The sequence below is a fragment of the Cygnus olor genome, chromosome 23 (genome assembly GCF_009769625.2).
Source record: "Cygnus olor isolate bCygOlo1 chromosome 23, bCygOlo1.pri.v2, whole genome shotgun sequence".
NCBI lineage: Eukaryota > Metazoa > Chordata > Aves > Anseriformes > Anatidae > Cygnus > Cygnus olor.
Window position 1 is genome coordinate 1,142,556 of NC_049191.1, and position 15,092 is coordinate 1,157,647.

General features: G+C 61.7%; 3 protein-coding genes across 4 annotated transcripts; all 3 read left to right on the plus strand.

Moving 5' to 3' along the window:
* The first annotated feature begins 382 nt into the window (after positions 1-382).
* Positions 383-8,377, plus strand: TXLNA (taxilin alpha). 2 transcript variants are annotated; one of them, XM_040535044.1, is made up of 11 exons: positions 383-575; positions 1,012-1,161; positions 2,213-2,551; positions 3,058-3,149; positions 4,145-4,315; positions 5,031-5,225; positions 5,415-5,534; positions 5,835-5,909; positions 6,459-6,551; positions 6,943-7,038; positions 7,181-8,377. In XM_040535044.1, the coding sequence occupies exons 2-11, from the start codon at positions 1,044-1,046 to the stop codon at positions 7,529-7,531; spliced, it is 1,650 nt and encodes a 549-aa protein (XP_040390978.1). In that variant the 5' UTR covers positions 383-575; positions 1,012-1,043; the 3' UTR covers positions 7,532-8,377. The 2 variants fall into 2 exon arrangements, with proteins under 2 accessions (XP_040390978.1, XP_040390979.1); XM_040535045.1 differs by lacking the exon at positions 383-575 and adding an exon at positions 680-699.
* A 1,766-nt stretch (positions 8,378-10,143) lies between these two features.
* On the plus strand, positions 10,144-11,846 carry CCDC28B (coiled-coil domain containing 28B). The gene is made up of 6 exons (XM_040535415.1): positions 10,144-10,222; positions 10,546-11,000; positions 11,103-11,260; positions 11,333-11,487; positions 11,596-11,618; positions 11,707-11,846. Exons 2-6 carry the CDS (start codon positions 10,855-10,857, stop codon positions 11,756-11,758), a joined length of 534 nt encoding a protein of 177 aa, XP_040391349.1. The 5' UTR covers positions 10,144-10,222; positions 10,546-10,854; the 3' UTR covers positions 11,759-11,846.
* Positions 11,847-11,884: 38 nt separating this feature from the next.
* IQCC (IQ motif containing C) lies at positions 11,885-14,932 on the plus strand. Its single transcript, XM_040535412.1, has 5 exons — positions 11,885-12,121; positions 12,318-12,461; positions 13,007-13,346; positions 13,561-13,679; positions 13,906-14,932. Exons 1-5 carry the CDS (start codon positions 11,885-11,887, stop codon positions 13,945-13,947), a joined length of 882 nt encoding a protein of 293 aa, XP_040391346.1. The 3' UTR covers positions 13,948-14,932.
* Positions 14,933-15,092: the final 160 nt, after the last annotated feature.

The window sequence follows — 15,092 nt, forward strand, 5'->3', positions numbered from 1 at the left end:
CCGCGCCCGGGGCTGTGCTGCTGACTGGATAACGGCCGCCGCCGGGCCGGGCCCGAGCCCTCTGCGGGGGGCGGCGGGAGGGCCGCTGAGGGGGGGGGGGGCGCGGGGCACGCCGGGAGTTGTAGTGCGCGGGGGGTTGCGGAGAGCCCCGCGCGGGGCACGCCGGGAGTTGTAGTGCGCGGGGGGTTGCGGAGAGCCCCGCGCGGGGCACGCCGGGAGTTGTAGTCCGCGGGGCTGCCCGCCGCGGCTGCCGCTTCTTGCCGGCGTTTCCCGGCGGGCCCCGCGGCGCTCGACGCTGATTGGGCGGCGGAGCGGGAGGGCGCATGCGTGGTGCGCGCACGGCGAGGGGCCCGGGCCGGAGCCGCTTCCTGCAGCGCGGGGCCCGGCGGGCGCGGGGCGGCGGGGCCGGGACCGGGAGCGGGGCTGGGGCCGGGAGCGGCGGGGCCGGGAGCGGCGGCGGGGCCGTTCTCCTCCCCTCCCCCTCCCCGCCGGTGCACCGGAGCGCCGCCGGCTCCTGACCGCTGATTGGCTGAAGGAGAGAGGGGCGACTACGTCACGCCGCTGACGCCACCGGGGTACGTGCGTGACGTCATTGCGGTGCCGGGGGGGGGGCACCGGGGGCGCTGCTTTCGCCCCCCTCCCCCCCGGCGTCCCCCAGCACGGGCGGGGGCCGGGGCCCCCGGGAGCTGCGGCCCCACGGCAAAACGGGGGAGGGGCGGCGAGAACCGGCTGCGTCCCCGCGCCCCGGGGTGCCCCGGAGCTGCCCGGAGGCGGGGGGGGGGGCGTCTGCCGTCCGTTAAACCCCCGGGGCTTGGCCCCCGTTAAACCCCCGGGGCTTGGCTCCCGTTAAACCCCCGGGTTTCGCCCCTGGTAAACTCCGGGGCTTCGCCCCGTTAAACCCCACGGTTTCACCCCCGTTAAACCCCCGGGTCTTGTCCCCGTTAACCCCCAGTTTCACCCCCGTTAAACCCCGGGGCTTCTCCCCCCCCCCCCCCGTTTCTCTTCCACCAGGGCTCGCCGACACCGAGCGGGCGCAGGCGGCGATGAAGAACCAAGGCGGGGAAGCCAAGGCAGCCCCGCGCCCCGCGGGCTCCTCTGCGGCCGGCGGCGCCCTGCTGCTGGAGGAGGGCGACCCGGCCGAGGCCACGGCGGCGCTGGAAGGTGGGGAGGTGCCGGGGCGTGCGCCCGCTGCCTGCGGCTGGCGGCACGGGCAGGAGGCGCGGGGAAGCCCCGAGGGAGGGTTCCAGGCCTGGGGGTAGCGGGGCTGCTGCTGCTGCTGGGCGAGGGCGGGGTGCTGTGCTCACCCCCTGGTGCTTGGGCGAGAGCAGCTGTGGTTTCAGGGGCAGAAAATCCCGCTTTCCTGCGACTCCTGCGCGTACGCGGGTCTGAAGTAGTTACTGCTCCTTTTCCGAGGCTCGGAGTTGAGTCTGGTGTGGAAACGATGGGCTGTTCGTAGGGCTTAAACCTCCAGGGTTCCACACGGAACGTCTCAGCCAACCCTCCTGGGGGTAGCGGTGAGCGATCTGCTCCGTCGTTAGCACTTGGTAAAAATAATTCTCTGGGAGACAAAAAGCGGGTAATCACGGGGGTGCTTGGTTAACGTTAACCTCCCCTGGGGTGCTCACGCCTCGTTACCGTGTGATGTAGGAAGTGCCCGGTGAATAGAGGTAGTTTAATAATAGAGTTAACGGAGCTAGTTTAATAACCCGCTGCTGTAAATCTCCCCTTTGGGGGAACTTTGGAAGCACAGAAGCGTGCCGAAGGATGCGCTGCCTGCTCTTCCCCGCGCGTCTGCTGCTGGGGACGAGACGCGTTTGGTCTGAGCCAGTGCAGCTGCTCCTGCGTGTGAGAAGAGGGAATAACCCAAAGCTCGGCGCTGGGGGTATCTGCAGGCTGCTCCCCCGAGGGCAAACTCGTGCACAACCTGCTCGTGCTAAAGGCTGGCGGGTAGGGGGCAGTTCTTGCTCTTGACAGATGTCAGGGGCTTGGTCGTGCTCTGGTGATCAAAGGAGAGGCTGCCAGGAATGCACCTCCATTGTCAGGGCAGCGCCTGGAGACGCCGCCTGAACAAAGCGGCTTGTGTTGGTGGAAGTTCAGCCTGCCCCGTGCCGTGGGGTGCTCGGGGAAACCTCTCCCTGGCTGCGTGTCTCTGGGGAGCAGAGAATAGGCTGCGTGGGGGAAGCATCACGCGCTGTGTTCGCGTCTCCCACAGCTCCTCTCACGCAGGAGGACACCAAGTCCTCCCGGCCTGCTGTGCGTGACGTCTCGGAGGAGCTAAGCAGACAGCTTGAGGACATCTTGAACACGTACTGCGTGGATGCCAGCCAGGAGGGTCCGGGCGAGGACGGCGGGCAGAGCGAGCCTGCGGAGCCGGAGGAGGCGGAGAAGTGTCGCAGCGAGTCCCCGAGGAACGGCGACCAGGAGCCGGGTGGCCCCGAGATGAACGGGGAGAAGGAGGGCACGAAGGGGACGGAGGAGTTCCGGCCCGGCGAGGAGTGCGGGGAGCGGGATCAGAAGAAGGCTCAGGAAAAGAAGAAAGCCAAGGGCCTAGGTAAGAGGTGCCCTGCGGCGGTGGTGCCGCCAGCCCGAGAACCTTGGAGCAGAGGTGGGTTTTGTGCTGCCCTTAGCGCAGCGAGCACCTTGGGCGTGTGATGCCCAGCAGGGTCTGGGAACGGTACAGCGTCTCCTTCTCGCGGTGTGGGAGGAAACGGAGAGCTGCAAAGGCGCTGACAGGTCCTGGGTGCTGCCCCAGCCTCTGAGTTCTGCACGTTTCCCCTCTGCGGGACACAGCTCCGTCTGGCCAGCCCGGTGGTGGTGGTTCCCTGCTCTGAGAACCAAGTCTCTCCCTGGCTGCTCTGATCGCTCGCCTGCTGCGCGCAGTGCAGGCCGTGGGACAGAGCCCTGGGGAGGCGCTGGCGTTGGGAGCTCTGGCCCAGGGCATTCACGGCTGCGAGGCCTGCTTTGTCTCTGCTGTCCTTGCCTTTAGGAGCCAGAATTCTGCGTGAGCGATGTTTACTTTGGTTTTTTTTTTTTTTTTCATGCCGTGTCTCGCTCCAGGCAAGGAAATCACTTTGCTGATGCAGACGCTGAACACCCTGAGCACTCCAGAGGAGAAACTGGCAGCACTGTGCAAGAAGTACGCTGAGCTGGTGAGTCCTTGTGTCCGCGTGCCAGGTGCTGGGGCAGAGGGAGGACGCTGCTGCAGCGAGCACCGGAACTGCGCGGTGAGGCAGACGGTGGCTGCAGATTATTTTGCTCTCGGTGTTGGGAGGGACGGTCCGGGAACACTCCTGTAGCTTTGTCGTGTATGTTCCGGGGTCTCTGTGGTGCTGGATATCCAGACGCCAGAGGGCAGGCGTTGCTCGGTCTGGCTGGGCATTGTTGGTTTGACATTCCGTGGAGGTGTAAGCAGGGACAGGAGCATTTTTGGCAGGTCAGCATGTAAGAGGGCTTCAGATACGCTTCCTGTCTGTCCCTGTAAGTGGAAGCTGCATCTCGTGCCCATCTTGTCCTGGTGGCATACGCGGCCGGTTCTGCTGAGCCTGCGTTCCTCATCTCTGCAGGCAGGGCTGAGCTGTGCGCTGGCAGGCCCAGCTGTGACAGGACCGTGCGGGTACATCTCCTGTCTCCGCCACTCAGTCGCTGTGTTTCTGTTGATGATTTCTTAGCAAGAAACGTGTTTGGCAGAGCCGGCGCACTGCTAGGAGCGTGATGTAGAGCTGAGTACGCACATATTTCTCACGGTCCACGTTTAACCTGAGCACGTGCTGTATTCAGGGCAGAGGAGACCTGGGACTGTCCGTGTGCATCCCAAGGGGTCGCGTTCAGGTTTCCCTGCGGCTGGCCGTGTGCTCAGAGCTCTGCTCCGCGTGAGCAACGGGTGCACGGAGCTGCTGGAGAAACGCGCGAGTCTGTCGGGTTCTGGTAGGATCCCGATTCAGGAAGGAGAAAGGCCCTGTCCAGGGGACTTTGGGCTCTGCATCAGTTCTGCTCTGCTCAAACCCAGCACCTTCTGTGTTATAAAACTCTTGTTATCCTCTTACGGTACGCAGGGCACTTCTTTGGTCCCCCTGTTCCCTCATACAGGCACAGCTTTGCCCTGGTCTGTTTTGCTACATCTGTGCCCTTTGCTCTCCTGCCCTAGCTGGAAGAGCACCGTAACTCCCAGAAGCAGATGAAGATCTTGCAGAAGAAGCAGACGCAGCTGGTGCAAGAGAAGGACCACCTGCAGAGCGAGCACAGCAAGGCCATCCTGGCCCGCAGCAAGCTGGAGAGTCTGTGCCGCGAGCTCCAGAGACACAACCGCACCCTCAAGGCAAGTGTCTCCCGGGCGCTGCTCCAGGAGCTGCTTCCTCCCGGGCCCTCGGATCGCTTGCTGCGGGGCTGGGAGCCTCTCTGGCAAGCTGACCTCTGCCCGTGGTTGCCCACAGCCTGGTGGTGTCCAGAGCAGGCGTTTAGTTCTGCTGTTAAGCCTTCGCCTTGCGAGGGAGGGCAGGGCAGGGGGCTGACCCGCGTGGTCTCGTGTGGAGAAAAGCAGGGAGCTTTGTGGGCTGGCGCAGCTCTCGTAGGGAAGGAGAGTGGGCAGTGCCCGGGATGCAGCGTGCCCCTTGGTGACTGCGCCAGCCGTGACCAGGAGCACCAGCTGCTTGATCCTGCCGCTCAGTGGAGCCGCTGCTGTGCGAGGGAGTTCTCCGGGGTCAGCAAATTGCCTGCGCGTCCTTGTGCTCTGCGGTGCTGCCCGCTTCTGCCCTTGGGGTAACTCAAGGAGGCACCCAGGAGGAAGGGGCATGACTTATCCGCCGTGCCCAGGTGTTGTTCTGGGCTGTGTTCCCTGCAGAAATGCCGGGGAAAGGCCCAGGGCAGGCTGAGGAAGGGGTGCTCAGGCAGTGGCCCGTGGTCCCTTCCTGATTGATACCAACGTTAGCGGGAGGCTGGCTGGGCTCGGAGCAGCACGGCGTGGGCAGCTTCGCTCGCCTGCCTGCCCGCACGGAGCCTGACGTGGCCCTGCTGTCTCTGCCCTGCTCGTGCAGGAGGAGGGTGTCCAGCGTGCCCGGGAGGAAGAGGAGAAGCGGAAGGAGGTCACCTCCCACTTCCAGGTGACGCTGAACGACATCCAGCTCCAGATGGAGCAGCACAACGAGAGGAACTCCAAGCTGCGCCAGGAGAACATGGAGCTGGCGGAGCGGCTCAAGAAGCTCATCGAGCAGTACGAGCTGCGGGAGGAGGTGGGTTGGGGCGGGGGCCTGGGGCAGCCTGCTGGGGTGCGCCCATTCTGCCCCGGGGAGCGTGTTTCTGGGCAGGGACCGGTGCGAAAAGGGGCCTCGGGGCTCTGGGGTCTTCCCTCGGGATCTCTGCCACCAGGGGAGCAGGGCCCTGGCCGAGCGTGTCAGTGACTGGTGGCGTTTCCTTGGCAGCACATTGAGAAGGTGTTCAAACACAAGGACCTGCAGCAGCAGCTCGTGGACGCCAAGCTCCAGCAGGCACAGGAGATGCTGAAGGAGGCAGAGGAGAGACACCAGCGGGAGAAGGACTTTGTAAGTCTCGCAGCGAGTCTGTAACGGTTGCAAGCAGTTAGCCTTTTGCCTTGCTCGTGGAGGTTTGTTGCTGCTGGGTTCCTACGCGCAGAGCCCAAGTCGGATGAGGCCATCCCAGGCCCGCTGTTTGCCCGGCAGTGACCGTGCCCCCAGCTGCCTCAGGAGCGTGGCTGGAGCCCCCGCTCTGCTCTTGGCGTTTCTCCCAGCCCTCTGCTGTCTCCAGGCCAAGCACCAGCTGTGCAGCGCGTATCAGGAACTTCCCCTGGTGGCAGCGAGGTAACTGCTTTTGTTCTTCCCTAGCTGCTGAAGGAAGCTGTGGAGTCGCAGAGGATGTGTGAGCTGATGAAGCAGCAGGAGACCCATCTGAAGCAGCAGGTGAGCTACCTGGTCTGTGCGCACTCAGCCTGCTTGTTCGTTTGCCTGCTAGTTTGTTTGTTTTCTCTTCCTTTCTCCCTCAGCGGGGAACAACCTGAAGTTGCTTAATCTGGAAAACACAAGGGCAGGACTGTTCCTGAGTTTGGTATCGGTGTGTCTGTGGCAGCGCAGAGTTTGCTGAGACCTCTTTCAGCTCTTCTGCCTTGTGGGAGAAAGGGGCCTTGGTTTTACCAGCACGTTTCCCAGTGCTGGGAGCAGTTGCGTGATCATGCTCTGCTGAATCAGACCCAGCAAGTGCTTCCTGCCAAGGCCAGGAGGTGTTTGCAGAGCACATCACTCTCTGAGGATGTTTCCCTAAGAAAGAAGAAATACTGTTCCACATTTGCCAGTACCTAAAGTTGGCAGAGCAGCCCCATGCTGCTAGGTTGTTTGTCATAAAGTTCAGTCACAAGATAACTAGCTCACTTCTTGGCTAAAATCTCCCCTCTCCCGGGGAAGGCTGTCGGGAGGTGCCATGGCGAGGAGCTGTAACCCTGTCTCTCCCTGCAGCTTGCTCTCTACACAGAGAAGTTTGAAGAATTCCAGAACACCCTTTCCAAAAGCAGCGAAGTGTTCACGACATTTAAACAGGAGATGGAGAAGGTGGGTAACGCTGTCGCTGCCTGGCAGAGCGTGTGGGCTGGAGGCACTGCCTGTCTCCTCGCTGCATCTGTCAGCGGGATAAGCTGCAGCTCTGTTTTGTTGAGTTCTGCTGGCATTAAACCAGCCACGAGCTGGCTGCTGATAGAAGGTGGATACTGGACTTGCGGGGTGGCTGCTGCACCCCTCCTGAATCGCAAAAAGCAGCGCTACCCCCGTCTCCTGGTTTGTGTTACCTGCTTGGTGTTTCCCACTTGACGCCGACAGCAACAAGGCAAGGAGACGTTGTGCAGGACAGCAGGATCTCGGTGTCTGAAAGCAGGTTGCCATTTGTGGATACACGAGGTGTGCCCCACTGTATCACTGGCTCATTTGTTCCCTTTTTGTCACTTAGATGACTAAGAAAATTAAGAAGCTGGAGAAAGAGACCACTATGTACCGTTCTCGCTGGGAGAGCAGCAACAAGGCTCTCTTGGAAATGGCTGAAGAGGTAAGGAGGCTCTGGCTTTCTGTGCTGAGGCAGGCAACTTGCGTGGTCTTTTTCCCCTGAACTTCCCTTTGGGGTTTTGTCTCTCTCCCTTTCTGCCTTCGTCCCCAGTGTGGTAGTCTGAAAGCTGCCTCTCTATTTGCAGAAAACCCTACGGGATAAAGAGCTAGAGGGGCTTCAGGTGAAAATCCAGCGCCTGGAGAAACTGTGCCGAGCCCTGCAGACGGAGCGCAACGACCTCAACAAGAAGGTTCAGGACCTGTGTGCCCACGCGCCCCGGGCAGACATGGACCTGTCGGAGCCCCTGAAGGACCCAGCCCGGGAGGGCTCCGAGGCGGTGGCAGGAGGTGCACCAGCAGAACAGCGCCTGGCTGAGGATTGCCTTCACTCGGGAAAGCCAACACACGGCACAGATCCTGCGGAGACGCTTGGAGAACTGAGCATAGGAGGCCTGGGGCAGAGTGGGACTGAGGAAGGCACTCAGGGCGCTGACTGAGCCCGCCGTGCGGTAGGCAGAGGTAGGGCGAGGGAGGGTAGCGTGAATGTTTCCAGACTCCGATGCCCCTCTCCTGGTCCTTGGACAGGTGCAAGAGGACAGCCCTCCCTGGGCTTCGAGATTTCCTAGCGTAGGTTTTTGGAGGGTTTTTAAAATTTTTATATATATATATATGTGTGAGACATATATATATATGGTATATAAAATCTGTGCAGGGCAACGTACACTTTATATACGAATATATATGGAACCTAGAACGACCCACCTCCCTGCGTGTGCGTGAATAACTAATATATGGAGACTCAACTGATTGTCCCTTTCACTAAAAGACCTTGTCATTGGCAGGCTGTGACTCCCCCAAAATCTAGTGCAGCTCAGGAAAGCAGGTGCATGGATCGGCCCCAGCCCTCCTCCGGCTCGTGGCACGGGGACAGCTGGGCATGTTGCTTCCTCTGCCTTCACGGCGACACTCTCACGTTGAGTGACAGCGAAAGAGTTGAGTGAGGGAGAGCAGAAGCGTTTCCCAGCTCTGGATTCTCCCTCCCTCCTCTGCAACAGGCAGGAGGGAGCTCCTGGACTTGTTATTGCTTTCTCATGCTCTGGCTGGCAGCTCTCTTGAGTATGAGCTGAGCAAACGAGGACGAGAGAGGCCGTTTCCCCTCTGTGTGGGTTTTGTGTATTGAATGGGGACAAAAAGAAGCAAACTGTGGACGCCTGGTTCACCCAGGCCTCCTGCAGGGTCTTTGCTCTTCCCAGAACCTGCCAATGTCTCGATAGCCTTATGATTCACAGTTGCCTCTTTGCTATACGCACATGTGCACAAGTGTATTAAACAGTTAATCCAAAGGTCTAACTCCGAAGTGTTTTGCACAAGCACGTGTGATCAGTTGTGCAAGGGGACGGGGAGGTCCTTCCAGCTGAGCTCTGCCCTGCCTCAGGACCACCCCTTGGCGCTGAGCGGGGTGGTCCTGGAGGCGTTCACGGAGCTGGGGCTCCAGGAGGATCCAACCCGCGTCTGCTCCGCGACCTGCTGAAGCTGAACCGCTGGGACCAGCACAGGACCGTGCTGCGGGCTGGTCCCTCCTGCAGTCAGCCCCCCGCGGGCCCTCCAGCCTGCACTGGCGCTGCCCGGCCCCCTCCTTGCCCTCTGCTCGGTCAGAAGAGCAGCTCCCGGGTGCCAGCTGCCGCCGCTGTGTCTGGGTGCGAGCCGCAGCCTCTGCCCGCAGGACCAAGCGCTCACCCACAGGACCCGCTTGTGCCGGGAGGGCGTTGAGAGACACGTGAGGCTTGCTGGCACGGGGCTTGGGGGATTTCTCCTTGGCTTCTCAAGACTTCCTCTTTTCACTGTTGTTTTGGGAGACCTCTGCTTCCTTGAAACCCTTCCTGCAGCTTCTCTACAGCAGACTTTATTTTCAGCATTGCCTTCCTTCTTGCTTGAAGCTGAAGTGAGCTGGCCTGAGCCGTTCCTTGCGGTGGCTGCATTCAGTGGAACAGCCTTGGTTTCTTTTCTGGTGATGCAGCTGCTCTTGCATCTTCTCTCTGCAATTGTACAGTGCCCTTGCGAAGGACCTGCCCTGGGAGCAGCCTGCAGTAGGTGCCTCTGCATCCCCCTTTCCTCCAAGGGAAGTCCAGCGAGTTCAGGCTTAATGACTGCGGTTGTCTACGGAGCCCAATAAGCCTCTGTAGAGCCACAGTCTTGAACAGCCACTAGGATACGTTCCCTGGAGTTCCGTGGGGCTTTTTCTTCTAGCCCTGCACCGCCAGCATCGCTTCCTCCTGCATGGGGACGCATCTGCCTCTGCCAGGGGCCTTCCGGAGTGAGTGAACGTAGCTCTGGCCCAGCGGGAGCCCCCAGTTCCCCGGCAGCAGGGTTGGGCGAGGGCTGCAGCCTGGCTCTGGACTTCTCTTCTTGCTCTTTCAGTCAAAGAAAAATCTCACAGAAAGTCACCACCACCTTTTTTTTTTTTTCTGTTATGGTACAGATAACCTCCGTGGGGGGCTGGTGTATGTATCTTGGTACCCAATAGAAGTGCACACAAACTCACTGCTGCTGTCTGTGTTATTTCTCGGGCGTTAGGGCCGTGTTTGGGAGCGAAATGGGGGACACTGGCTTGTGGGGTGGGAGTGGGGAGGCTGGGAGGGGGACTTCAGGTGCAAAGCTGCTGGCACATCCCTGCCTGAGGGGAATGGGTGGGGGTCTGTGCCCAGGACCCCCGGCACGGGGCGGCTCGTGCTGCTCTCCCCTGGGAGCTGGGGGAGCCCCTGGGGCCCCGCAGTGCACCCACCCTGGGGTCCTGCAGGCACGGCCCAGCCGGGGACCCTCCTGGCACCGGTGCCGTCAGCCCGCTGAGGGGTCAGCATTTGTGACACCCCCCCGGTTTTGCTGGGGTGCTCGTGGGGAAGGCGCTGGGGTGCAGCCCCCGTTACCCGCTCGGGGCCCGCTGTGTGTGCGGCTGCCCGGGACCGGGGGCCGCATCCTGCCCTCCCCAGCGCGATGCCGATGCCGGCGGTGTCCGGCCCGGCGGCAGCAGCGCCCCGGGGCTGCGCGGAGCCCGGAGGAAGTTCCCGTTCCCTTTAAATGCAAATCCCGGCCCCGGGGCTGCGGCCGTCCTGCGGGGCTGGGGAGGCGGCCGGGCGGCTCCGCGGGACGGGACGGGACGGGACGGGACGGAGCGGGGGGGCCTGGCGCAGGTCGGTGTCCCCGTCCCCGTCCCCGTCCCCGTCCCGCTGCTCGGGGGGGGCAGCCGGAGCCTGCCACAAAGCAAGGGGCTCCCTCAGCCCCGTCCTGCCACCGCCGAGGGCCCAGGAGGAGCTTGGGGGGGGGGGGGGTGTCGAAATATTCCTGGGAGGGCTCGGGGGGTGTCGGGTCCCTCCGGTGGTCTCAGCTCCAGCTCTCCGTTAGGGCATCCGGGGGCTTGCCCTGCGCCGCTGGGGCTGAAATCCTCTTTTCTGCGGCTCTGGGAGATGACGCTGTGAAGTAATCCCTGGCTGGGAGCTCCCTGGCTGTTTTTCAGGTCCCAGGCTCTGCCCTGCGCCGTGATGCTGCAGCACAGACCGAGATAACGCAGCCCGAGCCCGGCCGTGGATCCCAGCAAGTGCGGGGAGAGCGCCTGGCCTCGGCCCTCCTGCTGCTGCCGAACCTCGCTGCAACCCACCGAGCCCCACCACAACTTGTGGAGCCCTGCTGCAGCCCACCGAGCCCCACCGCGGCGCCTCGCTGGGGTTGTGAGGACGAAGAGGCCCCGCACAGAGAAGGGGCTGCCAAGAGCCGTGCGTCCATCCCGCACGGGTGCCTGTCCCGCAGCTCCGGGAGCCCCTCCAGGATGGAGGAACGGAGGAAGAAGCGGAGCCCCAGGGCCCAGCCGGTGCCTGCCGGGGCCCCACGGCCGCTGCCCGTCAGCAAGAGCGCGTCCTTCGCGCTGCCGCTGCCCGCCCTGCCCTCAGCCCAGCAGCGCGCCAGGCCCCGGCGGTCAGTGCTGGTGTGGGGGACCCTCGGTCCCTGCGGCCCCCTCAGGAGCTGGGGGGCCGGGGGGGGGGTCTGGCGGTGCCACCACCTGCGTGTTCTGCGCAGGGCGAGCAAGGAGAGAGTGCGGGCAGGTGGCACGGGGGCGGCACGGGGGGCTCCGCTGCAGCACAGCTTCCTCACTGAGGTCTCCGACGTGTGCGAGATGGAGGGGGGGCTGCTCAGCCTCCTCAGCGACTTCCACTCGGGCAAGCTGCAGGCTTTCGGTGAGGGGCTGGGGGCCGGGGGGTGCGGGGGCTGCGCTGGCGGGCTGTGACGGCTCCCACCCGTGGGCGCAGGGAAGGAGTGCTCCTTCGAGCAGCTGGAGCATGTGCGGGAGATGCAGGAGAAGCTGGCGCGGCTGCACTTTGGCCTCGACGTCTGCGTGGAGGAGCTCCCCGAGGAGCAGAAGAAGGCGGTGGCCGACAGGAACCTGGACCAGCTGCTGGTGCACGTGAGTGGCACCTCCGCGCTCCGTGCCCAGCCCTGCAGTGCTGGTGGGGTCCCCGCCGGCCCCCAGCCTCCCCACCGGTGCTGCAGCCTCTCCCTTTGCCTCCCGCAGCTGGAGGAGCTGAGCAGCTCCATGTATCCTTGGCATGGGGTGGCAGTGGCGGTGGTGGCAGGTGGCAGGGGATGGCACAGCCTCCGGTGCTTTCCCTTGACGCGGGCACAGACAGAAGCTGCACCTGGCGGAGAGCCCCGGCCCCGAGGAGGCTGCAGCCTGACCCGGTGCCGTCCTTGCTGCGAGGAGGAGGCTGCTGCGAGGAAGAGGCCCCGTGGGACGGGACGGAGCAGCAGCCACAGCCCCGCACGGGGAGGACCCCCCCCCCCGTGCCCCCACTGCAGGGCCGATGGCGGCGACACCTCGGGCACCCGCCTGGGAGAAAACAGCGGGGACCGGGACCGGGCCCTCCCCCCTTCCCCCCCTCCCCAGCCCCGCCGCCATCTTGTGGGCCCCCATGGCCGGGCGGGTGACGCCATCGGCCGGTGCCCGGTGCCCCGTGGTGATGGCGGCGGTGGCGGCGCCGGGCCCGCAGGCGGAGGCTGAGCAGTGGCGGCGGCTGCTGGGTGCCGTGACCCACCTGCAGGTGGGGGTCCGAGGGGGGCACGGCGGGAGGGCCGGGCCGGGGCGCGCTGCCATTAAACTGACTTGCCTCCAGGCTCGGCCGCGATCGTTTCTTAACCACAGGGGGCCGGGGGTGGCCGGGGGCGGCTCTCGGGGGTCAGGGGGTGGCTTTGGGGGTGTCGGGGGGCGCGGGGCTCCTGTGGTGCCTCTGCCCGCAGGCCTGCGTCAGGGGCTGGCTGCTGCGGCGGCGCTTCAGGAGCTTGCAGCAGGAGTACGAGGAGGTGGTGAGGGAGATCGAAGGAGACCTGAGCGAGCTGCAGTGGACGGGACAGTACCTGCTGAGGCCCGTCTTTGTCCCCAAGGTCCGTGCCTGTGCCCGTGGCCACCGGGAGGGTGGGAGGGTGGGCCGGGGGCTCGGCAGCTCTTGGGGGGAGCGTGGCCTGGAGGGTGGGCGCCTCGGGTGCTGCTCGCGCTGCGCTGCCCAGGAACTGTCTCTGTCGACCCTGCGCTCTATTTCTACCTGAGGAAAGTGACAGTTACGGAGCCAAGGCTCTGGCTCATCCCGTCTTGTCACCGAGTCCCCATCCGAGGGTTCAAACACCCGGCCTGCACGGGGGTTTCTGCAGACCTCCCCTCCGTGCGCCTACCTCAGCCATTCCTAGCAAACAGTCAGACCCACTCCTGTGGTGGCTGAGTGCTGCTATTTAATGCATTCGCTGCCTCTGGAAGAGAGGCCCTTTAAAAATCTGTGTGGCCCAACCAGAGCATGTCAGTATCGGGGCAGGATCGCTGGTAAGGGCAGGTGCCTGGCTGGGACAGAGCCCTGGCCCACAGCACAGGCCCCCTTCAGATCTTTCTGTTTTCCTTTATGTCTGTTTGTTCAGTTTGTCGCATGTTGCTTCTCTAGAAGTCACTGCAAGGAAAGTGTTCGGCTATACGAGAGTCTGTACCGAGTGACAAGGCCAGCACGGAAAAAACAGAGCAGGACCTGGATGCTTCCGAACCGGAGCGGGACTGGGGCTGCAGCAGCAGCGTGAAACCTACAGCCCAGCTGCAAAGCGAGGAAGACCCGAGCTCCCTGGGTGAATGTGATGTAGCGAGACCCCCAAATCCAGGGAGTGACACAGATAAAAGCACTGCAAAGGGGTGCGGTGCCCTAGCAGAGAGCGAGGAGTGGCAGAACAGCAGTGTGTCATCCGTGTGGGACAGCACTGTCCAGGAGTCGGAGTCCCTCGAAGCCTGCCTGGGTAAGGGACGGGAGCCCCTGTGTACCGTGGCCAGGGCTGTGCCCTCTGCCCACATGCTTTGAATGACCTGGTGATGAGTGTGGGTGGCAAAGTGTAGATCCTTGGAGAATCAAAACCTCAAGACTGTACTGGAGAGGTTAGAGAAACTCATTGCAGGACAGATGGTAGATGCAGTGTGAGTGTTCTGGTAATAGTTTCTTCCATTTCTCTGCAGAAATTCCACTTGAGGATATAAAGGAACTTCCCCGAACTCGAGCTGGCCTCCAGTCCTACAGAAATCACTTGATCATGGAGCTGCTGTGGTTGCAACAAGCTATCGTCAGCCGTAAAAACGTAAGGGCCTGGCCCTGCCTCTTAGAATCATAGAATCAGGAATGATTCTATGATTCTATAGAATCACAGAATTTTTTCATTATTCCATATATGGAATCTATTTCTATGATTCTATGATTCTGGCTGAGTGTGATGACTTTGCTGGCTAATCTGCAAAGGCAGGTGCTTTCCTGCTTCTCTGTCTCTGGGATTTAATTGTTAACACCTGATTTTCTTTCTCTTGCAGTACCTGATGCTGAAACAGAGGCTGGGGACCCCTGACCCATAGGAAGGCATTCCCGAGTGTGGGGGACATTTGTACTGTTGTGGAGAAGCAGTGGAGCTGCAGCACCATGGCATGACCTCAGGGACAGCAGTAGCCTGAGGGGACTCCGGCTCCATGGGCTGATGTTCTCCATGTTAGATGCGTGTGGCAAGAAAGACATTTTATTTCTTTTAAATTTGAATAATTGGTTAAAGCAGGGGTTAATTGTCACTGCAGCTAAGGAGATTGTGTGCCCTGGAAAGAGTCCCAGGGAGGCCTCCTTCCACAAAAACCTTATTTCTGTTGGCAGAGCTGGGTGGTTCTGGGGTAAATTGAGGCTGGGAAGACTGTCTCTTGCAGAAGGTACTCTTTGGCCAGCTGATTGCTTGTGGTGGACCTGAAATGCCTGAAGGCAACAGGTGCTTTCAATTTGTAGGAATAAGCTCTTCTCCACTGAATTGTGGGTGACCCCTGCCAGTATCTGTACTGTATTTTTGGGGTGTTTTCATATGTTACAGCTCTGGAGTCTCCAGGTGCTCGTGGTAGGAACACCTAGTTGAAATACTAAGTTAAGGAGGAAAGTTTCCTAACTTTCCTGTGCGGCTGTTGGGGATAGAATATCTAACCTGACCTTCAGGAGATGAGGCTTGGTTCCTGACATGCACGTTTCTGGCCGTGGTAATACGGGTGTGTGCGGCACGGTCACTTGGAGAGAACGTCTCACGCTTCAGGGAGCAAGTAAGGAGTTAAGGGGTTGGTGCTGTGCTTTGAGAGTACTTTGTTTATAGAGATATTTTTTTATTTTTTTACTTTAGCACTAGTTCAGGGATATTAAACGTCCCTCAGAAGGGGACTTCCTGCATGTTGCTCTGGTTCCTTACGGGGACCCTGAGTCTTATGTGCAAACACTCTGTTTGTATGCCCTGAGTGGGTGCTGTTATTGTGTGGCAGAGATATCCTTCTGTTCCTGATGACACTGACTTGTATGTGAATAAAAAGCATTTCTGCAGCTTGTTTGTGAATCTGCCTATTCCTGCCTGCCCTGCCTTCTGCTCCTGGCCAGAGCCAAGCGGGTCCGTGGCCTGTTCTGACCCATGCGGCCTGTTCAGTGCAAGGGGCGGTGTGTCTGCTCTGCTGTGGACCTTTGTCCAAAACGCATAGGGCCGAAA